The sequence below is a fragment of the Micromys minutus genome (assembly GCF_963924665.1).
Source record: "Micromys minutus genome assembly, chromosome: 19".
Classification (NCBI taxonomy): Eukaryota; Metazoa; Chordata; class Mammalia; order Rodentia; family Muridae; genus Micromys; species Micromys minutus.
The window spans coordinates 27,403,614-27,430,145 of NC_137954.1; the positions used below are offsets into that span (position 1 = coordinate 27,403,614).

General features: G+C 44.6%; 1 protein-coding gene across 1 annotated transcript in view; it reads right to left on the reverse strand.

The window, feature by feature from the left end:
* The window catches only part of EPHA4 (EPH receptor A4), a gene marked incomplete at its 3' end in the record, with an annotated part of 130,214 nt that extends 116,441 nt beyond the window's left edge, over nucleotides 1-13,773 (reverse strand). Inside the window, exons 1-3 of the mRNA XM_080933181.1 lie at nucleotides 13,641-13,773; nucleotides 10,335-10,402; nucleotides 5,217-5,880 (exon numbers count right to left, since the gene is read on the reverse strand). Of these exons, the coding sequence (XP_080789307.1) occupies nucleotides 5,217-5,880; nucleotides 10,335-10,402; nucleotides 13,641-13,731 (823 nt within the window). The 5' untranslated portion in view covers nucleotides 13,732-13,773. The remainder of the gene's footprint in view (nucleotides 1-5,216; nucleotides 5,881-10,334; nucleotides 10,403-13,640) is intronic.
* Nucleotides 13,774-26,532: the final 12,759 nt, after the last annotated feature.

Consider the following 26,532-nt stretch of genomic DNA (forward strand, 5'->3'; position numbering starts at 1 on the left):
TAATCAGCCTTTTTGCTAGCAGCTCAAGTATTAATAAAAATAATGACATCTTAATTCACTTTTGAAAGGTTCAAGGAAGCTCGGTTAGAATAAAATAAGCCATCAAATCTCAAATAACGTATTTCAAAAAAATCCCTGACTGGGATAATCCCCAGGTGACGCTTTGCCGAACCCAAAATAGACACCAGTGCATGATCCCCCTGCCCCCCCCCCCCCAGTCACAAAAGAAACCTAGTCACACAATGCAGGGGAAAAACATTTAAAAAGAGAGAGAGAGAGACTACGGAAGAAAAAGGACAATAATTAAACCTTGCTCCTCTGAGATAAAGAATTAGATCTGTGAGTGATCACAGACATGCTTCAAAGCTGCAGATAAAAGCAGCCTCGTGAGTCAAGCAATTGATTCTTAAAGACACGATTCAAAGGTAGAAAAAAGGAATTTCAAAAATGAAAGGGTATGGAGGGGTGGCTCTCTGAACTATATTTGAAACCCTTCGGTCCACCGCCTCCGTCTGTGACAGTCCTGTCACGTATCAGACGAACACAGCCCTCTGCCTTTCTTGATATGGTTTTCTCCTTCTCAGAGGATACATTTACAATATTTCAATTTCATAGCTGCCATGGCATTTCTACACCACTCGTTCTTGATGAATGCTATAGAACAGTATAGAATGACATAGTTCAAGACAACACACGTGAGATGTAAAATATATCCACTCTGTAGTTCATAGTTAACATTCATATTAATTTGCATACTGCTCTGCTAATATATTAGTCTGTTATCATTGCTAGGGTTGGACCCTACAATCTCTCCCGCTCTGGGGAAATGCTCTACTGCTGAGCTGGCCCCCCAGACCAGTGCATTTCTGCCTAACTTAATTCTATCGCTGCTTTAATTCCCTGCCAGAATCTCTTCTTTTTCACTGATATTCTTTTCTGCGTGTACATTCTGAAAAACATTGTTATTAATGCTTCCCGGAGAGTAAATGTGGGTCTTTCTCTTGTTCATCTTTTACACTTTTAAATTAAGACTTTAAAAAAGTAGTATAGAAGTCTTTTGGTCTGCTCAGTTTTTGGAGCCAACAGGAACTTTGCCCTACATCCCAGGCACGTGTGAACCTGCTTTGCTCCCCAGACACAGAGAGAGACCCCATTACATCTTGATTTTTTTCTTTGCAGATCCTGGGAAACCCACCAGGAGAGTGGAATTATCCGTCTGCATTGAGTCCCTCAGCCTGGGCTGACTGGGTCATATAGTTTAGTCTCTCTCCTTGAGGACAGACAAGTGGCTGACACTCCTCATTGTCCTGGTGAAACCAGACCAAATCGTTTTAGATCACGCTGGTCCACAGCACAATGGAGTCGCAGCTGCTTCAGGCAGCTTTAGCGTCTCCCAGGGCTCTTTGACACCTTCCAGGCAGACTGCATCCCTCTTACATCAGCATGTACTGTTGGCTCTAAGAACCACAAGAGGAAGTGTAGCACTGTCACCAAGGTCCCTTGAGGACTCCAGAGGATGACCAGGGTTAGACTGGAGACAACAGCACACCCCAGGGCCCCACCCGCCCTGGCCATTTTCACCCAAGGAGCCTTTGTCAAACGTTTAAAATCTTAATCAATCTTCGCTCTGACCTCTCAGACCCGGAGGAAGATGGATGAGGAAGTAGGTGACCTTTCACCTGTCCTTCTATTTGTTCTGCGGCAGTGGACCCATTGAGAAGACAATGAGGGGGACCTTGCTGCCAGGACTGTGAGGAGCTGGCCTGGTCTCCTTTATGCTTCTCCTTAAGCTCTCTTTACATTCCCTTTCTTGTCCCACCCCCAAACCACTGGTCTTTCATTCAGAGCAAAGTTCTTTGCTATAGAGATAGAGCAAAAAAAAGGTGTGATGGGGGAAGGGAAGAAAGAATACCCTTCAGATGATTTTAGATCTGAAATGTGAAAAGGGCCTTTGATGAAGGATTTAAGACTGGCTTCCATCTTTAGCCTTGACTGCAAGATAGTGGCTGGGAACCAGATTAATTATTCTAACCCCAACTCCCAAGTCAAAAGCTTTGACCTTGGGAAGAGCAAGTGACCGAGATATTAATATGTCCATGGACTGAGTGTTTCTGATCTGCAAGGTAACCACTGTTACCTGGAGTCCTTTGGCCAAATTTGTGAGTTTTAGTATAATGACTCTATCACTCTGTTTTATAGCTGAACAAACCAAGGCTTAGGAAATATGCTCAAGGTCATTTCACCAAACTATCAAACTGAGAGACATTTCCTAGTCCCTACAGCTGTTTGACCTGACTGGTGATGCTCTGCGTCCAGTAAGGTTGTCAACCAAGGTCAACTGTTTTCCTCCTCCTAGGAGTCTTACACTGTTGCACCTTCTAAAGATCTCACTCAAGTTTAGAATTTCAGAAATCCCCTGTTCAAATTTTTCCTTCTTTTCTAAATTTGCCGGAGACTTTTGCTTGGTAGACACAGAAAAAGAAATGACTGACTTTTGTGCTGGAAGCATCTCCTTGAGAGTTATCTGTACGTAGTGAGGAAAAAAAAAAAAAAAGCAAATTCGAATTTAACTCTCACAGCCCCCTCCCCGGCTTGGATGAAAACACCAAGTTCTCAAAACGTGACTCAGCTGCTGGGGGCGGTGCTGTGCACACAGAAGCCTAACACTTGGGAAAGGAAGGCGGGAGGATCTGGAGTTCAATGCTGTTCTTAGTCAATCTGAAGCCATCCTTGCACGATCTGTCTCAAGACACCAATGACAAACTCTAGAGTCCCTGTTCCCTAATGAGCCAACAGGGGCTAGGGAGAAATCCTCAGCATCCACCAAGGAAACCTACGTATAGCACACACAGAAATGTGACCCCAGCTCTGCAGCTCTGCAGCTCTGCAGCTCTTTTGGAGACAAGGGGCTCCCTGGCACTTGCTGGCTGCCAACCTAGTTCTGGGTTCTTCAAGACCCTTGTCTTAAGAGAATGAGGCAGAGACAGTAAGTCAGTACGTCCTCTTCTGGCCTTTGCCACCATTCTCTCTCTCTCTCTCTCTCTCTCTCTCTCTCTCTCTCTCTCTCTCTCTCTCTCTCTCTCTCTCTCTCTCTCACACACACACACACACACACACACACCATCTATCCCTTTCATCTCATTAGTTTTAAAACCAACTTTGCAGACAGCTTCCTCAGAAATAGACAAGGTCTGTAGAGTGCAGCTCCTTGCTCTATCCCTTTCTTGTATCACAGGATGAACACACACACACACACACACACACACACACACACACACACACCAGTTCCATAAAGCAAACCACAAAACAAAAAAAAAAATATGTTCCATTGGTTTCATCCCCTCTTTTTTTCTCCCCTCTTCCCCCAAATTTGGCTTGTAAAGATGTCAAGGAGGTGCAGGAAGAGCAATGTATGAGTTACTAGGATCTATAAAACTGAAAATCAATAGCTTTAGGTAGACTGAGATGAGCTAATGCTGGCAGAGAGAGCCCGTTAGCAGGAAATGGAGAAACAATCACATACAGGGAAGATGCAAAGTCACAGTTTACAAAAATCAAAAAGAGAAGCATCTTTTCTAGAAAGCCATAGGGTCACTGTCTGGGGCATTTGGCCGTCTGCTATGGCTGTCAAGGTTTTTGCCACCAGTGACAAGGTACACCCTTCTTTTCTCATGTAGATGGCAGGAAGTACTTCAGGCTTTCTACTCTGCCCAAGTTTATCAACAACTCTCCAAGTCAAAACCGAACCACACAGCACAGTGACTCTCATCTTTATAGCAAACTTTCCACTGCGACTTGCATGTTTTCAGATGCAACACTTTAGCTTGGGAAATAAGACAATCAACCTTTATCTTCTATTGATATAGAAATAAAAAGAATATTCACAGACAGCTACTCCTAGAAATAACTATAGCAAATCAGTGAAGGCCTCCGGAGGAAGCAGAAAACCTCTCAAAGCACAATCGCGTAACCAGATAACACCACAATGGCCATCAATGCACTTTTTCTGGTGGCGGTGCCCACAGACTCAAGGTTCAGCAAGTGGAATGTCTTACACTTGATCCCACCCCATCATTAGGATGCTTGGGATGCCAGACAAATTGTTTGGTAGTCATTTACTTCAGGCTCTTTAATCACCAAATCAGGTGAACCCCCAAGCCGAGACTGATAGAAAAGATGCATCTGATCTGTCCCGTAGCTGGAACCTGAAGACACTACTTAGCAATTGATCATTACAGAAAGAATCGGGACCAGCAGACCGTGCACGATGCCAGTGAGGCAGAAGACTGGATGACTGGCTTGTTTGGACATCTTAATCCATACACGATACAAAGCAAGACCTATAAAATGAGTTCCTCTCATCTTTAACTCCAATGCAAAGCTGCCAGAGAAGCTAGTCTCTGCTCTAACAGAGGAAATCCGAAACAAAATGCTGATGACACTCATTTGTGTGAGGCAGGTGAAAGTCACTTTAGGAACAGAATGAACTGTAATCAACACAGTAAAAACACATTTTTGAAAACCTAATAACCAAAATGGGTCCCAGCTTTCTATTGTGGCCTCTGACCACAGGTCAAATCAGGAGACTCCCCCTAACTGAATTATGATCTCCTAAAAAGAAATGAAGAGGTCTTTTGTCAAGATTAATTTTACTTTGAAACCCTTTAAGGGGTGTTAGTTGGAACACACATGCACTTGAAGCATCACCAACTTTACTCTGTTGGGCCACTTCTCCACTGGTCCACGAAACAGGAAAAAGTTAAAGTAATCTCTCAATACAGATTAATTGTAATCGGTGGGATGGTACCTTGTAAATCAACCTGCGAATCACATTGAACTCTTTCACCATGGGCTCACACACATTCTGAGACTGTGTCTCAAAAAAAGGTTTCTGCCTTCTTTAAAGCAAGGATCAAGCTCATTTCTTCAGCTTGTTTATTTGCATTTCAGAAGGGGCATCAAGCCGGCTGGGATCTAAGTGCCTGTTAGCAAATATGCTTGGCCCTCTGCTGATTACAGCAGCTTCGTTTGTTTTCTCAGTATTAGAAATGTCTTAGCCTTGCCACCTGGAGCTACAGCACTTCCTCATTAGATCCCTCTGTCCCAGCACAACCCACAGGGGCTGCTAATTACTGGCTTTACTCCATTCAGTCTCATCTCTGATTTAATTATGTGCACCAAGCCCTAATGAAAAAGTACAGTATGGCTGTTCTTACCTTGGCATTCACCATTCTGCTCCTCGTGCCCAGCATTGCACAGGCAGTTGCCAATGGGTACCAGCCATTCACCATCTGCCCCACAGTACATTTTTGGCACATCCTTCTCTTCTGAGTTGTTGACACAGGAGCCTCGAACTTCCACCAGGGAAGAGGTGTCGGCCCCAGTGATGGTATCGGGAAACTGAGCTAGATTTCGAACGGTGAGCGGACACTTCTTGTAGAACACACGGACAGACACCAGGGCGATGCAAGCACCCACATCCTGAAAAGCCAGGTAAAACCCCTTCTTGCTCAGTGGCCCTACATCCCGGATCTCGGTGTTGAGCTTCATGATTCTGTCACCAATGTCCACCTGGGTGAAGCTCTCATCGGCGGCGATGGTGTCAATCTTGCCGAACTGGCTCTCTCTGATGAAGCGCTCCTTGTCGTTGTCCGATTCATAGTAGTAAAGGTTGAATGTCTCCTTGCAAGTCCCCATGACCCCCGGAAGACTGTTGCAGTCCCTCAGAGTGAACTTAATCTCAATGTACACCCGCTGCGCCCCTTCTCGGGTGATCCAGTCAGTCCGCAGCCAGTTGTTCTGGCTGGCTTCCATCACGTTGCACACTTGGTAGGTCCGGATCGGGGTATTTTTCTCATCCATAATGCTCACTTCCTCCCACTGCAAAGATGCAGAGAAAACGTTATCAATGAGAAAGGTTCATCAGACAGAGATTCATCAATCACACTCTGAGGACAGAGGACGGTTATCCTTCTAAGAGTAAAAACTGACCGTGTGCCAATCACCCCCCCCCCCACACACACACACGGGAGAGAGTATCTTCTGGGCTACTTTGCTACCTTCTTGAGACGCGCTCCCCACCCCACCCCACCCCCCGCCACCACACTGAGATTCCCCTCCTCCTTCCCACACACATTGCTTCACTTTTCTGCCTAAAACAGAAAGGCCAACGGTGGATTTACTGCCTGTGTGTGTTCTCAGAAGTTCTTGCGGTGGTCCAGCAACCCCCAATTCACCTGTGACAAGAGCTGCGTCTACAAGTGGCAACATTTACGCATAAATGAAAAAAACCTGGACGTGTATTTGTTACAACCGCTAAACAGAAACCTGCAAATTAAGGGCAGGAAGAGTTGAACTTGCCAAAGCAAGACAGTTATCAGTTAATTAGCAGTGTTCCTGTCAGAACTTTGCTCCTTAATACTTCTTTTTTTAAAATCACTCTTGTTTTATCCCTCCTTTCTTCCTTCCTTCCTTCCTTCCTTTCTTCCTTCCTTCCTTCCTTCCGTTCTTTCTTTCTTTCTTTCTTTTAATTGTTCCTAGTCTTTAAAGGAAAAAAAACAAAACAAAACAAAACAAACAAAAAAAAAAACCACCTGGTTTCTGCAAACCTTGGAAGACAGTACATTTCCTGGCTGGGTTTCTCAAATATACCATCACAGGAATAGAAAACTTTTCAGGGCCCACTCTGAATTGATAGGTGTGCACATTTTCTTATTTTTAAAATACACACACACACACACACACACACACACAAACTTCGCTTCCAATTAGTCACAGCCAGTTAAAGTAGAATATTAAGTGGGTTTTATGACTGAAAGCCCAGGCAAGATAATTAAAAGGAGTCTGGGCTGTTTTTTGTTGCATTCTACTTCCTGACAGGCAGACTCTAATGGTAGGTGATGGCCATGATCAGGGACTCATTTGAGCAGTCTCGCCCCTCCTATAGTAAAGGAAGAGAGGCAGTTTGGGTTACATCTAAACCCTAGCTTCTCCTAGACTGCTAGACAGCTTCCAATTCTTCATTAACATTTAAAATAATGCAGATTGATATAGATCGGGCATAAATCAGCTTAAGTACTGAACAGAAATATAATTAGAGCAGAAAAAGATAGTTTTGAAAAATAGGTATTCCATAATAGCACATTCCCTATAACAAGCATCCTAATGCATCTTTCAACAGGTCTCCACGCTTGCAAGGGAAACTTTTAATAAACAGAAAGGCTGTTTATGAAGGGCCGTAATGCATAAAACTCTGTATTTGATTCTTCTGCTCCCATTGTGAAAGTTGGAGCTGAGGGTGGTAAGTGTCCTGTGGTGATTATTATTATTAATCTAGTAGGTAATAAATTATCAGTAGTTCACTTGTTTGAGGGAAAAATTCATGTAAATCTAAAAATAGATTTCTCATCAAAAATACCTACTTAGCATACCTCTCATCTCAGAACAAGGGTAAACTGGGAAAGTGCATTTATTCTTGTAAATGAGATACAGAGACTTCTCTCTAGAGCCCCTATAGGGTAACTCAGGTCCGGTGAGCATCTATCCTGAATGGCAGTGTGTTAACATTGTTCTGTGGCCCATGATAGCCAGGAATCGCTCCTTAATCTCTTATTTCACAATCTCCCCAGAACTCAGCACGCCCATTTAAATGGGCGCTGTCAGAAAGCAGTGCCTGGTCTGAGCTGCCAGCAGGAGCCAGCCACCATTACCCTGCTCTTCCTGATTGCTCTGAGACAGGACGCCATCTCTGAAGCAGCTCAGGTGTTACTTGGAGGCGTTGGCAAACTGGTTTCTTTTAAGACTTTCTAAGAGAATGTTACAAGTGAATGCCATCACTAGACAGTTCTCCGGTTCCCAACAAAAGAAAAATATTCTGTCCACAAGGAGAGAGGCTTGAACAATCAAGAAGACCCCATGTCTCTACCCTCAACTTGGACTTTTCCAAGAATATCCGCTTCTAGTTAGTGGATCCTCAGAATTTACTCTCATTCTAGACCTACAGAAGGATTTCGATGAGAAAAACGTAGATTAACTGAACTTTTAGTGTTCACAATTTTCTCAATGTGCAGCTATGCTTTTGAATGACTGTTATATTACTTTTTTGGTTGGTGTATAAAATAAAGGTTTTAGCATCACATTTGTGCACATATGTGTCATGGAGCCTTCAACCCCTGCTGGTCCTCTCTTTGCTGATCTCTTTCCTGCCCAATCTACTTTTATTTCTCACTCCCACACACATGTGTGCATATGTGTATGTGTATGTATGTATGTATGTATGTATGTATGTATGTATACATAAGCCTGTGAGTAGATTCTGCATATGAAAGATAACGTGTGACACTGAGCCTTTCTTTCTCACCACCCACTCTCTCTTGTTCCTGCAGAATGGCCAATTCTGATGTATGCTCATAAAATTTCATGTCTGACCTGAATAGCTGACATGGCACACACCTCATAATGATGGAGGAAAAACTAGAGCACTCAAGCCCACAGAAAATTCTGGGTTGTACACAGTAATCGATGCATAACAGTTTTGGTAACTTTTTTTTTTTAAATAGACTTCAAAACAACTAAAAGTTTTGCGTCTAGATAATGTGACAAAGTACTCTTACAGCAATTCTGCAGAAAGAGGAGAAAAGATCTCTGCATACTAAACCCCAAGGAATGTTTTCTAGTGAGCAGACGGGCCATGGACTACACATTCAATATTCAACACTACTTAGTTTTACATAGGCCCTGAGCACACGGAGTGACACAAGCTAGGTTAAGAATTAGCTGTGTTCTCTCTCCATGCTTGGGGCAGGGAGAAAGAGAAAGAGGGAGGCTTTTACAACTCTTTAATAAGCACAGATTCTCCATCCTCAGTTGTGTTGGCTGATAGTTGTCATCACTCTAACCCAGGGAGGGAAACTCCCGGTGGAGCCTGGGAAAGCATCCTCTGGACCAGTGACCGGTCCAGAGTCTAGGATTAACACCGAGTCTGACACACAACAAGATAAAGCTGTACCTTTCTACACATTCAAAGGACGAGGGCAATTGCCTGCAATCAGCACTGAATACAGCCTGTCTACACTACCAGAGGCCTGCCAATCACTCTCTCTTTCCTGGGCTTAAAAAAAATGGTTTGGGAGACAGAATGGGATTTTTCATCAAAGACCAAACCAACAGCAGGCAGTCAAGTTCAGACAGAGACACAGGAAAGTGGGCAATCTCTATTTCAGATGGATTGTAGGGCCTGCTTTGATTCCTCAGATTTTTTTTAATGACTATTTAATTGCCCGTTCTTAGTTTTGAAACACATATTGTATAATAGTGTCTATGATTCTTTTTGATGCTTTTGTTTGTCGATCCTTTATTCAAGGGTGTGGAGCGCCACGCTGGGTGCTGGCATTACAATGTTTGCCTTGCAAGACTCCTAATCTTTGCTCCTCATTGTTTTTGATCAATTGACTCAGTCATAAACTATCACGCATGTCAGGGTCAGATGGCTTGCTTAAGTTTTTTAAAGGATGTGTTATTTCAATCCGGGACCCATATAGTCAGAGATACAAGCTGTCCTGACTTCTTTCTGTAACTGATTCATTTGTGCCCTGCTGCTGGGGGGAGGGGGGAGGGGGGGGATGAGGAGGCTGACTAAGCAAGGGAGTCTGCTGCTGGAGATGGTCACAGAGAGTTCTACACTCTTCCTCCCTGAGACAGGAAAAAGGATGCACACCTTGTGCTTTCTAATCAAGCACCCCTAGTTTGCAGAGATCCAAACTCCCGAATGCTTAAACTTTCAAATGGAATACCCAAAGCCTGGAGAACTCCAGGCCCCTGGCAGAAACTTTCTTAACCAGCAGCTGATTTAAGATTATGACCACAAGGTAAGGTGGCAGGGCTCCCTGCTGCTTTGGTGTTTATAATTGGAGATGTTTTCTTTCTGCTATCTTTCTTTATTCTTCTTCAGCTGGAATCAGAACAGTTGCTCTAAAATTAACCCCGCCAGGACTCCATGACCACCAGAGTAATAGGCATACATTCTAACTTGGTCTCCAGATCGTATTTCTTGTCGGTATTTTAGTTTTAAATAGGCATCTAAGTCTGTACTTCCACCGATCTCCTAATTTTGAAGCCCCTTTCTGCCCTTTTGGTTTCTAGCTCTTCCATGGCAGAACTATCCAAAGGGAGTATTGGATTTCTCCAACAAAGCGTAATTCACTTCATAGGCCACGGCGGAAATCTGACCCCCTCACCACAATCACCGAGAATCAAGCCATTAGATTCTCAGAAAGTGGCTAATCACTCTTTTTTTTTTTTTAAACTCTTGCCTCGGAGAAGGCCTCAGAACTTACCCCTCCTTCCAAAGGGCTTGCTATCCACCCAAGCTCTCCCTGAACAGATCTGGAATCCAATAAAGTAACTGCAAAAAAATATGAAAAAAACACAAAGGAAAATAGATTAATTTCCAATTGCAAAAAGCCAATAATACAAAAACCATTTGCCTGAGCATTTCCATATGTGTTGAGGGTGCGAAGAGCCAATCTGATCAAAACCGAAACTGGTCCCACTTATGTAAATAATCACTTCTCACATGAACCTCTCCCCTCTTGAAATCTTCAGGTTCTTATTTATTTAACTTACTGAGCATTTAAAATTCCATCCGAGAACCCGATTGATTCTTTTTTTTTTTTTCAAAAAAAAAAAAAAAAAAAAAAAAGGATGAATAGGGCATCCCAAGCACAATTCAAACAAAATAAATCTATCAAGGTAGGACAGCAACACCAGAGAGCAAAGTCTGCATTCATCTATGTCTGCTATCTACTAGATGTATTTGTTTTTGCAAGCCTCAGATGACCACATAACTCACCGGTGGTGGTGACAGACCCACGAGTGAATGCTATCTGAGGACCCGAAGGGTCATGGAAAATGCTCTTCCCTCCTCCCCCTAAGGCCCCCCCACCAAATAAATACAGGTCCCTGTATGCCCCCTCTGCGTTTTAAATATCTAAGTTCCAGCAAGGAGGCCTGCCAGACCGGGAAGGTTAAAATAAATGCAAATACACTAAGTCTTCTCCTTTTCCTAGGTCCTTTGGAGGACAACCGAGATGAGCCCTCCACCCCCAGGAAATGGCTGGTTTGAATTTTAGCTATGGAGTGCTGCCTAATGGATTTAGTATGCTTGCGCTACACCTAGCATTGGGCCTCCAAACTAGGGGGAAGGGAGAAGACTCCTCTAGAGCTGCGGCACCCTTCTCAGGCCGCAGCAGGGCTCTGGGTGCCTACGACATTGAAAGAGGCAATGAATTCGAAACCCATCCACATTGCCTTTCCCACCACGATCTTCAGGCCTGGGGTCGAAAGGCCTATCTAAGAGAAACTCTTCGCGTTATTAATTTGATCTGGGAGGCTGGCTTTTCAGGCTGGAGGAGGGGTGGGAATGGGAGGCCCCTGTCTTGGCGGCCGGAGTACCCCAACTCTCAGTCTCACCCCAGGGCCTGGAATTCTGCCCACCTCCCCTCATTTTACCCCTCGAATCCAGGAAGTTAAACCCCCCCCCTTTTTTTGCCCTAGCTCTCCGAAAGATCCTCTATTCCTGGGGTCTATTAATTATTCTAAAATGTAGAGCCTTTCCCGGGTCGTTCCCGCCTGGAGTTGTGCTCCCTTCGCTTCCCGGTCCCTAGAGAAAAGCCCGCTACATCCACTTGGATTTATGTAAGGTGGATTAGGGACACAAAGGGAACAATAAGACCCAATTTACAAAAAAAGGGAGGGAGTAGAAAAGGAGGGTAAAAGGGAGAAAAGAAAACGTGACGGGAATAAAAAGCAACAAAATGAATTAATTTTTAAGGGAAGGAGGGGCAAGGAGGTGCAGCCCCCCTTCAACATTAGCCTACGGTTTCATCGAGCGCCTTTTTGTCTAGGGCGCCCAGTCTTGCTTCCCAAAGGAAAAAAAAAGGGGTGGTGGTGGAAGGATTTAGGGTAAAAAAGAACCCTAACTCTAACCGTCTCTATGTCTGGGGCGAGAGGTCTCTGGGGACACTTAACAAGTGTGTAAAGTAAGTAGCCCTGAGAACGCGGTGTACGCGGTTCCGCTCAGAGGAAAAGCCCCAGGGATTGAGCGGCAACTGCTGCCGAGGTGCTAAATGGAAGCCGCAAACCCTGGAATGAGGAGATGGAGTGGGGGAGAGACCACTCTTCTACCCCCACTTCCCCCCACTCCTCCGCCTCGGCAGTGCCCGTGGGCAGGTGAATGACAGTGTCCAAACCTCTGCCGGGAGAGCTCCGGGCATCCTCTTGCCTAGCCAAGCCTAAGTTGGTTTTTGGCTCCCTCCTTCGGAACAGAAAAAATGATAGTGGATTGCACAGGAATAGCTAGATGGACTGATGCCTGGGGAGGCGGAGGATGGATGGATGGATGGATGGATGGATGGATGGATGGATGGATGGATGGATGGATGGAAGCAGGGAGTGGGAAGAATCGATAAGACAGACGTACAGCTAATGCGCGCAGGTTGGAACACAAACAGAGGCCGGACCCACGTTCACACATTGCGCACTCGCTTAACCGGCACAAATCGTCCAGGTTAAAGCAGACATCCGTGCCAGGCACACATTTGCCCTCAAACACACCACACACACACACACACACACACACACACACACACACACACACACACACACGAGAGGAAGGGGGGAGAGAGACAGAGACAGGGACACATACAGAGAAAGAGACAAGCAGAGAATGCGCTCTTCCCTCTAGGCCCATCAGAAACTAGATGGTCACCACCTCTCCCCTCCTCTCAGACAGAAAACCAATCCTTCCAGCATGTCTCAAAGGGCAAACAGAAAACAGCATCCGAGTGGGTACCGTCGGTCATACCAGCCCTTCTAGACTAGTTCAGTACACCTTTCCGGAGAGAGAAGCTTAAAGTGGGGTGTGTTTAGCTCGCTGAATGCTCCCTTGGGTTTGTTGGGTGATCAAAGGATCTGGGGTAGGGGAGAGGTAGGCCTGCGGTTGCAACCTTTAGGTTGCGCGGCCCAATGGAGAAAAAAAAAGGTGTCTGAGGCCCGGTGTTAGAAATCAGGTCACCGGCGCCCGCAAGCGGCGCCACCACCGCTGCGCTGCGGAGACCAGGCAGCCGGGTCCCGGGAAACGCAGCGCTGGGAAAACTTTGCAGAAACCCGGGCTCGCGAGGCTTGGACAAGAGGCCGGGCGCCGAACCTTCACTGCGCTCCACCTTTGCGTTTCCCTTCTCGCCTGTGCTGCTGATGGAGGGGACTTTGCTCGCACGTTTTGAATTTTTTTTTTGTTTTGTTTTGTTTTGTTTTGTTTTCAAATCCTGGTGTATCCCCTCGGGGCGCCTGGAGCCGGCCCTGCAGGCGGATGCTGATAAACTTTGGCCTTTCACTACAAACTTGGGCAGAGTGGCAGCTTGCATCGGTCACCCCTCTCAGTTCAGACTGCTTGATCCTCCTCCGTCCCTACTTAGAGGATCCCCTCTGTCCGGCACCCTTCCCCGGAGTGGGAACGCGAGGCTCACGGCACGCTCTCCACCTCCCGCCCCCCATCCTAACTGGTTCTGAGCTCCAGAAGACCATTCATCAGTGAATCACCCTCCTCCGGGTCCCGGACCGCGTAAGGGCTGCCCGGCTCTTACCTTCATTTGCGGGGTATACCCTAGAACCGGTGACAGCGTCGCAAATTCCAAAGAGAAACGAAAAGAGGATGAAATAGAAAATCCCAGCCATGGTTCGCCGGTGCCAACGCTGCTCCTGCCGCTTCTATCCCAGTGGAATAAATGCTTAAGTTAGGAGTGCAGCAGTCTGAAGACATTGCCAAGAGGGTGGGCCCGGCCCGTGACGTACACCCGCCAGTCCGGAGCTTGCGACCAATGGCAGTGTAGAACCGGCGCCACGTCCCCACCCCCACTGCTCAGAGCCCACCCCCGAGGTCCCGCCCCCTCCAGCCTCCGCAGGACTCAAGGTCTCCAGAGGCTGGCTCCGCTGCGGTGATGGGTCTGTTCCCCCACGGGAGTCCCCGGACCTTGTCTCGATCCTCGGGGATCGATCCCTTGGACCGCAGAGGGAACTTTGAGAGATTCTGAAAGGACGGTGGGGAAGGCCAGAAAATGTTGGCAGTCCTCGCCGGGTCCCAAGTCCGGAGCTGTGCGAGGGAGAAAAAGACTCCTGTTGAGATGAAATAAGTCTGAAGTTGACCTGAACCTTTGCTCTTGCCCCTTGCTGAGGTCGTCGGCTCGCTGTACTGACTACCCCAGCTCAGATCGGGCGCTCTCTGCGACACGCAGACACCCTCATTGCCTAGTTTTGTGTCTTTATGGCGCTCCTCCGTGGAAAATGCTTTGGGCTGGGGTACTTTCTTAGCTTGATTATTCCTTTCCTTCTTAGTCACCTAGCCATGGGGGCCCAGTCGTCTCCAAGGTCTCCCCAGCAGCAGAGCGCAGTCACTTGTCCCCGATCTTTCTGTCGTCGGGTAGTGACCCCTGGTCTGGATGTTCCCATCGACCGAGCCCACTACCGGACTACGAAGGGTGAAATCACCTCGCGACAACCCTAGCTACTGGGCACTTTCCAGGGAGAGTCCCTGAACCAAGTCTAGCCATTCCGGGACACCTAGGTGTAGAAGGGAAGGGTGTAAGAATGCCAACACCTGCCGCACAGAAGGGACAGACGGAGGGTCGCAGGCTGCTTGGAGCAGCTACTGTGGCTCTGAGCTCCGACGTCTCCCCCGTACTGATGGGGACACTTTCCCAGGGGACCCAAGAGGAGAGGCTCTACCCACAGAAACTTGTCCCACAACCCCGCGTTGTTCTGGGTGCCAACCATCGACTTCCCAGGGACGCAGACACAACAACGGGTCGCAGACGCTCCTCCAAAGCTCAGGACACGGGGAAGCCAACTGAGCGCCCATCGCAGACACCAGCTCAGCTAGCTACCTGGGGACCCGCCCTGGTTGAAACTGGGTGGCTGTTCTCCGGGCGTTTTAAGGGCTGGGATTCCAAAACACCCACCTTCCGTGCTCCCTTCAGGTCGCCCCTCCTTTGGCTCCCTCCTGGGCCAGATTTTCCTCCTCCAAGTCTGGGTCTCACTTTGCAAACAGCGGGGGCAGAGGCTCTACGTGAGCCAACCGCGCCACCTGCCGGTCAGATGCGGCAGCGCGCGGGCCCGGAGCAAGGCAGAAGGGACAAAGACCTCCACCAGCCCCAGGTTGTTCAACCCCGGCTAGTAATTTATTTATCGATTTGGCCAGACCCTCCCATACTACCGTGGGGAGGGTCCTGTCTCACCTTCCTCCACTTAGAAGAAAGATGGACTCGGAAAACGTTTCATGGAGGAACTTCACATTCAAAGAATTGCATGAGTAGCTTGTCCCCTAAAATGAGAATGTGGAGTTAAAAAAGAAAAAAAAAAAATCTAAGCATCACGGCAAGGTGTGGAGCAGGTAGAAAATCGAGCGTGGCTCTCGACACTTTCTGATTATTGTCATGGAGAACCCGTAGCGTTGTCCCCACCCCCGACTCCCTATCCCCCACCCCCACTCCCTCCTCAAGAACCGTGCCTGCAAATTTAGACACCAGCAACTTTTACAGAAGGCGAGAGTGTGGCGATGGGCCATAGCTGAGTCGGTTGTCCAGAGGGACAGTGGGTAAGGCTCCTGGCATTTTGACTCTGCGGTTTGAAAAAAAAAAAAAAAAAAAAAAACTATGGAATGTCACTCACCGGGGAAGTGGATTTCCTACTGATTATACATCAGAGAAGCGAGTGGGGGGGATTATGCCGGAGGGAATATATGTGTGTGCATAAATTATTAAAAATAACCACGCTAAGTTCCCTTAAGAAAAGTCCCGAGTCTTTCTTGTGTCTTTCTGGCGTTTACAGAAAAATGAATAAATAAAGATCTAGGTCCCTATCATTTGGCACTCAGATAGAGAAAGGAAAAGAGCAGCCAGGAATTCTTGGAAAACATTCTTAAACAATAGATGCCGGTTGTGTCTCGGCAGGAGAGGGAGTACTGTGTATTTTCTGTAGTTGAAATAGAAAACTACCTGCCTGTCTCGCTGAAAACTGCAACATTTCCAAAACACGCATCCCACCCCATGCGCACGCTGAATATTAACGGTCTTTTCCGGCTACAGATGCCTGAAAGAAGCAAGGCATAGCGAGGACCCTTACCTACCTTCTTTTTCATTCATTTCTCAAGCCTCGGGGCAACCCAGCTTCCAGAAGAACCAGAAAACTTAAGGCTAGCGGGGTGGGGGTGGAGTAACCCTACAATGTCCTCAGTGAGATCCCTGACCTCCAAAGGGATCACTCTGTCAGCCATTGGGGCGATATCTAGCCTGAACAAATATGATTCTTTAAATAGTGTAGAAATGAAAACATCGTACTGGCCTTGGTGACCACCAGTGCTGAACTGCCCAGCACAGTGTATACTCTAAGACCCTGGGGTTTCCTAGGGTTCCCCTTTTCATAACAAACCAGTGTGGTCACATAAACACAAGAAAATGCTAAAGTTGCAGGTACCACCCAAACCTCTTGCCTCCAAAATAAAATAATCCACGGTGTGGCAAGCACCTTTATTCCCTCCACTCCAGAAGCGGAAACAAGCAGATCTCCCGTGAGTTCCAGGGCCAGTCTGACCTGAATAGCGATTTCTACCCACGGTTATAAAGTGTGAGCATGTATCAGTACATACAAACATTAAATGAGTATAAAATTGAATAGCTGGATTTATGTAGGTGGAAGAATTCAGGTATAATTTGGGAATGATAAGAGACATGTCAAAATGTTTGTGCTAATAAACATACTGAGACGGGGAACTTAGATAACCTTTTCTATTATTATTATTATTATTATTATTATTATTTGGTATTTTTGCCTGCCACAAAGATTTGAACTTACAAATTAGACTGCAAATGCTTTGTTGAATCAAGGCTAGATTTTAAAATGATTTTAACATTAAAATGTTAGTGTGGGTAAACCTTATATTTGAAGGTACCTGCAGAGTCCAGAGAAAAGCTTCAGATGCCCCCGACAGACAGTGAGCCACATGTCAGGTGAGGGACAGGGAATGGGAGAAGGCTGGGAACCAGACTCTGGATGTATGTAAGTGCATCAAGTGCTCTGAGCCCCCGAGACATCGCTTCTTTCTTCATATCAGTCTTTATAGCGATAAATTAACAACTGTAGCTCTTGCATCGAGAAATCACTAAGAACTTGAATGTTCCTTTCCACCACAAGGACCTGTGCACTCAGACCTTTCCTTGGTGCTACAGGAGAATGGGGGAGGGGGTGGCCTCTTTAATTCCTGAAATGTGAAGGGGTGGGAGATGACCGAGTTTCTGGCCTTCTCTCCTTGTTGACTGATGACAGCTTGCTTACCTTTGACTCTTAGATTCTGGATGGTGCACCAGGATCTGAGGCTGAGCACAGTAGTTTCCAAAACTAGCTAAGAAAACCAAGAAGAAAGGGAGCTCAGGGTCAACAATCACTTTCACCTTCTCCAGAAAAACCCTTACATTCTAACCCACCACTGCACACATTCCTGGAGTACCCAGGAAGCCCTATGAGGGCTTGCACCCTCTGTCACGGTGCAGCACAGTATCAGCCCTTTACACCTGAGGGAGGGAACCATGGCAGCAGAGTTTAGGTTTTGCTGGATCAGAAAAGGGAGACAAGGCCACAGCAAGAGACATTTGGAAGAAGACAAAGGTTGGCTGGAGTACCCCAGGGGCTGTTTGAACTCTGTTTACTTCAAACCAACATTTCACTGGTCCCAACAATGTACCATCACCTTGTTGATAAGGGGTCATAGGCTCCTTCTATGACATGGGTCACATTACCTTCCATGTGGTAATATGACAGACCAGAGAGATCAATGGTCACAAATATCCCTCTGCAGTCCAGAAGGACGATGAAAAGAGCAAAGGCACAGGCAGGGACCCTCTGGAAATCCTACCTCAGATCTAGAGCCTTCCAACTAAGTTTCAGGTAATGGGGAAGGGTGGTAAAATCCAGACCAGACACTTTGTATCTGTTTCTGGGCTGCACTGTGAATGCCAGCTTAACATAAGAATTATATATATTTTTAAACATGCCCAAATAAAGTGTAAAACACTCTTTATTCTGCAAATCTATGATAACATTCCCCCCGTCGATTGCAAAATTGTGAAAGTCAATCTATTCGTCAGAGTCATCAAATGTCTTTTTGAAAGATTTACTTATTTATATATTTTATGCACATGAGTGTTCTATTTGCACGTACGCCTGCATGCCAGAAGAGGATGTCAGACAGAAGGGCATTGGATCCCATTACAGATGGTCGTGAGCCACCATGTGCTTGCTGGGAATTGAACTCAGGACCTCTGGAACCGCAGCCATACCTGATGAGGAAGAGCCGTCTCTCCAGCCCCCGTATCTTAGTACTATAATAGCAGAAAAAGAATTTCAGGAGCTATCATTGTTTTCTAATAAGAAACTGACAGTCATATATGTGATAACCATAAAGCTTGTATAATTTGCAAAAGCCACTTTGAGAGAGAAACAATTATCTGTTTAGAATACTAGCTTTCAAGCTTACAAGTGCCACCCCTCCCCTTCTTACCCCCACTTTCTCTTTTCGGAAAAACAGTGCCTGGTGGCAACTCTGTAAGAAAAGTAATATTGACCACAACTATGCTGTTTCATACTGAAGACACGAGTTTAGAACCAGCCACTCCCACCCTGACCTCCGTCAGCCTGAAACACATACCTACGGTGCTCTGAACATTTATTTATCTCGAACCTTCCAAAGACTCTTTGGGTGTCCCACAGATGTTGAAAAGGCCAGAATCTATGTCTTATCATGTATCATATACATGTTTTTCAGGCTCTGGATAATGGAGTGAGTGCAGAACTGGAGGAAATCTTGCTTTTACAGCTGTATTTCTGTTTTGATTTCTTCACCCTAACTAGGTATGCTAGTTGGTAAGGAAGAAGAGCTTTTATTCGGCAAAGAGCTTCCTGGGAAAGAGAGGCAGGTGGATGTCTGTGAGTTTGAGACCAGTCTGGTTTACAAAGCGAGTTCCAGGGCAGCCAGGGCTACACAGAGAGACTCTGTCTCTAAACAAACAAATAAACAAAACAAACAAACAAAACAAACAAACAAACAAACAAACATACCATGCTTCTGAACCATCTTGTCAAAAGAACTGAAGATATGTAACAAAGACTTCAAGAAGGATGGTGTAGGGTTCCTTGTTTTCCTGAATTGTATACCACTTGAACTCCAACCAAAAAGTAATGAAGGCCTCTTAAAAGCAAGCCAAATCAAGTCTCCTCTGGAAGTAATGCAAAAATGCAAATTATCAGCATCGGGTGCTTGGAACTTGTGTTGTGCAGAGGCTTGCCGAGCACATGTTTAAAAGCAACGAAGAATTCACAGAAGACTTTGAACCAGCATGTGCTCTACCATTTTAAGCTGTTCTCAACAGCTTAGTTGTAACCCATAGTTCCATGGGATCACAGTTGATGGTGTGGGTGTTTGCACAAATAAACTGGCCTGATTCAGGCAGTGGAGGAGTGACTGGCAGTGGGGAGGTGAAGGGAAACAGTTAAGTAATGGCCCATCAGACTTCAGCTGACATAGAAAGTGGATCAACTGTACCATTTGTCTTTCCTCTTTGTATCTAACCCCTCATATGTATCCAACCCAGGTTCCAGTGTTACTGGATAATGAGGATGTTAAAAATTAAGTATGGAAACTTGAAGAATGGTATCCTTGTGGATTTTCTCATTTATAATTTTAGAAAGAACTCCCTTACTTGTGCCTAAGTTTATTGAAGGCTGTTTGACCTGCGTTGGATAAATCTTTGCTCTGCAGACAATATTTATCTCCTAGACAGGATGCAGAGTTTACTGCCTGAGATTTAATCCTCAGTTCTGTATTTATAGCTAGCAGGTGTAGGAATATACATGTAACCATTCCCAGTTTCTATTGCCTTCGTTTCTTAAAACTCGGAATAACATGGAATTTGAACAATCACACGCAGGTGAGAGTCAGTGAGATTCTAACGTACAGTCTGCTTAAGAGCAAGGTCTGGTGACTGTCGCTTCGACCTGCCTATTTATATTATGTTAGACACCTATCAGAGGTAATTGCACAGTGGCAGGAAATTAATCAAGTCCGTTCCACTAAATGGTCAGTTTACTGCAGCTCAGTAAAGCGAGCTTCATTTCCTTCGTTTGTGTCTAATTAGAATCTCACCTGAAACGTTTATGGTTCTCACTTGGATTTTTGCGATTAAAAAAAAAAAACCACCGATAAGCTGCTGGCTGCAGCCTCCCCCCCCCACCCCCACACACCCTGCCCTGTGCAGGTTAAATGACTCCGTGAACCACCCAGGCTGGAAGCAAGGTGAGCAGCGGAGGCGGTGAGAAAATTGAGGTGGCATTGTATTGTGTCTTCCCACTTCCAGCTTTGGCGATGCGCTTCTGTGTCACTTAACATGATGCTGTTGTGTGTTTGACATCTATTTGCTCCTATACCGGGGCCCTTATTATTCTAAAGATGCCTCACGATGGATGGTCTGACTTTAAAGCCTTTTCACATGCGTCCTCCGTGTGGTTAATGATCACAGAATTTCGGGCTCCAGAGCTGGAAAGGCCTGGGATTTCGAAACTTCCCTGACTGTCTCTTGCTTTAATCTGCTCAGCTCTGTCTCTGCCATACCCACCTACACACAGCTGTCCATCTCCAAGAAACCTTTCTGCTGTCAGTCAAGTGACAGACTCCTATAGAAGCTTTGTGTGCCAAGGCCTCCTGAGGTCCGACACCATATTTAGATGGGAAGGGAAGGGGGATGGGGGAGGAAACACAGGGATTCTTCCAAGGCCACCAAGGCCAGGATTTGAGGGTGTGTGTGTGTAGACAACCGGTGGGAGGTCTTTGGTGCAAAGCTTCTTCAGAAAAGCTTTCTCAAGCACACAAGAAAAATTCAAGCATCTATACCAGCCCCTAACATCTGCAGCCAGCACTGCCATGTAAAATCTCCATGGGAAGTTAAACGGCCCCGGGATGATGGAGCCAAAGAATAATGCACCCTTCTGTACTTGAACAGAGCTCCGAGCTCAAGAATGGCCCCAGTTTCTCTCCTAGTGTGGGCGATAGAGGTGTCTAGCTTTCTTTTCCTTGGACTCCCTGACTCTTAGCTTGTCTGTAAGTACTGCTATTATTTCTCTCCACACTCAGTCAGGAGCACTGGCTTTGCTAGTTGGATTTGCCAGGGGACAGTTCTGCTTCTGATTTTACATGGATTTCATCCTCTGAGATTTGATGTCTTCATCTAGGGAGGAGGTTGGATCTGGTGACAAGACTCCACAGTACTGAGATGTCTCTATTTAAACAGCAGATGACATCCCTTTTACAGCTTTGTAAATGAAAAATGGGATAGGTTAAATTTGGATCCCTAGGAAGGCAGCCTGAACTGAGACACTGACTTCATTCAAACGACTTTATTTGTTATTTGATGCCATCCATGTTATTCTCATATAGCTGCTCTGGTCTGTTTTGTTTCGAGACTGAGTCACAGTATCTAGCCCTCGTTTGCCTAGAGCTCACTATGTAGACCGAGCTAATGTCCAGCGCGTGGTGATCCATTCTCTTGCCTCTGTCTCCTTAGTGCTGGGATTGCAGACACGGCCACCATGCATAGGTCAATTTTAGTGTCTTAACTTGACTTCAGATTCCCAGGCAGTTGAAGCTTAGGACTTTTCTCCAGCATCCAAATTTATAATAAAATCACCAGAAACCGCGACATTTTCTAACAATACATAGTTTTTTTTTAACTACTTGGATATGAATATATTTGCTTCTAATTTAAGGTAATACGAAGGTATATACCACTCCAATATAATTATAATTTGATTCAATAATATATTAAAAACGACTGTGTCCATTAGCTGTACTTGTTTTAATGTTTTTTTTTTTCTATCCCCATTTTTGTTTTGTTGAGTTTTATCACAGATCATGGAGGTAAAATGAAACAACTCAGAGAGATGGCTATTTGAATATTATAGTTTCTGTCTGATTATCAGTCCTCTGTGTTGCTGTGATAGGAATATTGCCTCTGCTCACAACTGGGTTTCTCATCAGGCAAAATGCAGGCAGCCATGACTCAGGAGCAACAGTGTAACCAGTAAGGCTGAGCAAACAGCTTTATAACCCCCAGAGCAAGCTTGGGATGTTAACACAGATGCTTGGCAAATCCGTGGGGAATGTTTGGCAAATGTTTGAACCACCACTGCTCTAAAACTTGTTGAGTGCAAAGCTAATAACTACCAAGTCACAATAATTTTGTGACTCTTACATCCCCCCCACCAGCACACAGTGTTTTAATTTTTTAAAAAAATCTTAGTATAAAAATGAGGGGGGGTGCTAAGAAATGTAATAGATCTTGGGAATCTATATGTGCTCATATATATGATAGTAAAGTGACAGACAGCAAAAGGCTTTAAATTTTTAAAACTGAAGTCACACCGAGCAGCCTCTTCAAAGATAATTTACCTATTTATTATTCTGTAATGTTTTGATCTTCATGTTCTGATAAAACACACATGTATAATTTAAATCTAATATCACTTGGAGTTCAACTTTTTTTTGACAGTTGATTAATTTTCAAAATGATGAAACTAGAGAGAGCAAATTGAGTAGTGCTCAGAATGAATATTTCAAAGCGCTGGGTACACCCCCAATAAATTATACTCTCTTCTGGGTAGAAACAGGCTTTTAGGAAAGGCTCTTCTCAGGAAGATAACACGGAGGCTAATAGTAGTTTTAGAATTCAGTCAGCGTTGATTTGGTGCGTTTCAATACCCAGTGAACTCAGAGATTATTTGTACAAATATTATGCCCATGTGTGTACACACAGGCATAGATTCCCACAAACACTGAAATACTGTTTGTAAGCCACAGAACTTCATTAGCTTCAAAGAATATGCCTTCCAAGCACCACCTGTAGCAATCTATCCCAGAATAAACATAGCTTTTTTATGTAGGAGGAAGACGGATGGTTAATTGTTAAAGAATATAAATAAACTCTTTGAAAATCAGCACCTGTAAAAAAATTTGCCTCATATCGTAATAAGAGCATTGCTTTTTCTCTCTCATTCGGCCATGCTGATTTTTTTCTCTCTCTCTCTGATTCTCTCTTCATATTGTGAAGCATAAATTTTCATGTTCATTTGATACATTCATTTTAGAAAATAACCATAAAAAAATAAATTTCAGAAGTTGTCTGTGCATCTCTACTATGTGTGTGGGGGGTTCCATACTGCTTATGGGGGAAGGGCATCCCTACTCTGTGAGAAAAATGTTCCTATTGTTTATATATAGTGTTCCCTACTGTGTGTATGTTCCATATTCTCTATTCTTGAGTGATCAGGTTGTTACAGGTATAGGGAGTGTAGTTTCCCTCCAGATATGGGAATTTTTTTTTTGTTTTTTTTTTTTTTTTTTCTGCAACTGCATGAACTTACTTTGTACTGCTTTCTGGGTCAATCCATTAAGGCATTTGGGAAATGGATGTAAACGTTCACACAGTTCTGTCTGCTGCACCAAATGAACAGCCGTGTGTCCTGCCATTTTGTACAAACGTGCCCACCTCTCTAAACAGACTTTCTCCTCTCCTTCCCCATTGCCTGGAGAGCAACCTTGTGATTTCAGGAGCTCGCCGATTGCTGCCTCACACCACAGACATTTGTTTCTTCTAGCTGTTTACTTTACCCAGTAAACAGAGGAAAGAGTGAAAATCTCCAGTGAACACAAAGATCTTGGCTGGTCATTGGCCAGTCAGCTGAGAAGTTGAACAGCTTAGATGATTCAGACTGGTGGTTAAAATGAAATATAGAAAAAAAAAAAACCTAGCAATATAAGGTTTTTATTGCATATATTTTATTTACATTTTAAATGCTATCCCCTTTCCTGGTTTCCCCTCTATAAACTCCCCCATCACCCCCCAATGCTTCTATGAGGGTGCTTCCTCACCCACCCACCCCCTCCCTTTTTTACCTTCCCATCTCTCCATGTTTAGCCTTTCCCAAGTACTACAACAATTAGGCAACATCAACCTCAGGATTATTTCAGAAGTGACACAGTTTATATCCAGTCACAATAGAGCGGCTGACTATACACTATGACTATGTACACAATAGAGTACAGTGCCTTGAATTGTTCAACAGATGCGGCAACAGACCACTGTGGTAAATCACTTGTTTCATTAGAATTTGTGTGTGTGTGTGTGTGTGTGTGTAAGTGTTTGTGTGCTGTGCATGTGGTATGTGTATGTGTGTGGCAGGTGACCGTGCCATTGGACACGTGACAAGGAAAGGAGAATGTTCACTGTTCTACTCTCACCCCATTCCTTTGAGACACAGTCTTTCACTGATTTCAGTGCTAGGCTAGTGGCCAGCAGAATTCCTGTTTCTACCCACACTGCCCTGAGATTATAGGCATGTGCATGACCACTTACTTTCTCAGTAATTTAGAAGCACACAACACCCCCCCTTGTAGTCTTATATGTGCCTATATAGTCCCAAGAATACACCAGATCCCTCCCAACCCTCATTCTCTCTGTCCCAGACTTCGTACCCCTACACCCTCTTACAGACAGCTCCCACTTTTAGCATCTTTAACCAATGTTCAAAATTTCTTCCATGAGTCTGATTGTTTTAGAATCTATTCGTATTGAGGCAAATGATGTAATTTACTTAGTTTTCAAAGACTGAATAATATTCCAACACACACACACACATGTTCACCCACATGTATATGTATGCACACACATTATCTGTTTCACTTTGGATAGATAACTATGTTGATATAACTTGGCTATTGCTAATAGAATTGCAGACATCATTTTAACAAACTGATTTAATACCTTGAAGATATTAAATCACAAGTAGGATGCTGACAAATTTTTGATTGTTTTTATTTTTTTAAAGATTTATTTATTATATGTAAGTAGACTGTAGCTGTCTTCAGTCACACCAGAAGAGGGCATCATATCTCATTATAGATGGTTGTGAGCCACCATGTAGTTGCTGGGATTTGAACCCAGGACCTCTGGAAGAGCAGTCAGTGCTCTTAACCACTGAGTCATCTCTCCAGCCCTTGTTTTTGTTTATAAAAAAGCCTCCTTACAGTCTTTTGTATTTTGCATTTCTATTACCAGTGTGTAAATACTTTCTTTTCCACATTAGTATTGGTGGTAAACTTAGATACAGATGCACTCTGGATTTGTGGAGAACCTTCTTCCTATGTTCCTTCTCTAACGGACATCAGCTGTTAAAAACTATTTCATTTTTACTATGTCTAATTATGCATGTGCATGTATGTCTGTGTGGAGGTGTGTGCTCGTGAGTGCAGGTGCTCACAGTAGCCAGTGGTGATAAGTCATCTGGAGCTGGAGTAACAGGCTGTGATGTGTGTGCTGAGAGTCACACTCTGATATTCTGGAAGAATATCATGACCCTAACTACTGGGCCATCTCTCATGCCTCATCAACCTTTATACACAGATATGTAAATACCAACCTTCATCTACTGCAGGATGTGCGTGTATGTGTGTGTGGAAACCTATTGTTCAACGAGCAAGGTATGGATCTTGACTTCTTTCTCATACCTGCCATTCATATCCTATGCCAGTGTCCACAGAAATTAATCCCTCTAAACACAGATTGTGTAAAATGCTGAGAACAGAAGGTGGGTTCTGCCTATAACATAACAAAGTCGAGCATGAGACTCACACAGGTTAACATGGGCGCCGTGAAAACAAATTACACAGCAAAGGGATGTCACAGGAACCCTGGGTTCGGGACTGTTTGATAGTAGACAACGCCATACGCCTCAGCTTCCAACAGAACATCCAGTGGTTCTTCAGACCCAGAAATAACACAGTCCCAGCATTAGCTCTTTTCCTACTTTGTTCTTGAGGAAAATAAAAAATGCTCACAATCAGTCATTTCCAAATAATCATGTTTTCCTCATAAAATAAGAAAGAAATGGTTTGCATGCAGCTTGGTGTTCTGTAGGTAAGTCTTTTATTTTCTACAAAAATTTTCTAAGGAGAATAGATGAACCTTATTTCGTATTTTAAAGAAAGAGTCTATTTTCCAAAAGTACTTGTTTTAAAAAACTCAAACCTATTTGAGAAATATAGAAACCACTCTCTGAATACGGCTTCTAACACTAACCTTTAATACGCGCATGAATGTAAGCTGGAAAATTCATAACTCACAGTTAGACAGGGTCTTCATAAATAAAACAGCCCACTTAGTTTTGCATCTTTCAAATAGCGAGACAACTCACCCACCAACAGATGGACGCATTTTTAATCAGTCATCCCCATCACTGTCTTTTGGTGAGAAAATGTATCTGCAGGTTACAACAAAAAATCTTTCACTTCGTTAAAATAATAAAAGTAAAATCTCAGAATCACGGGTCTTATGAAAAGAATGATAAATTTTAATACTTTTGATAACCTATTCAAATCTTGTA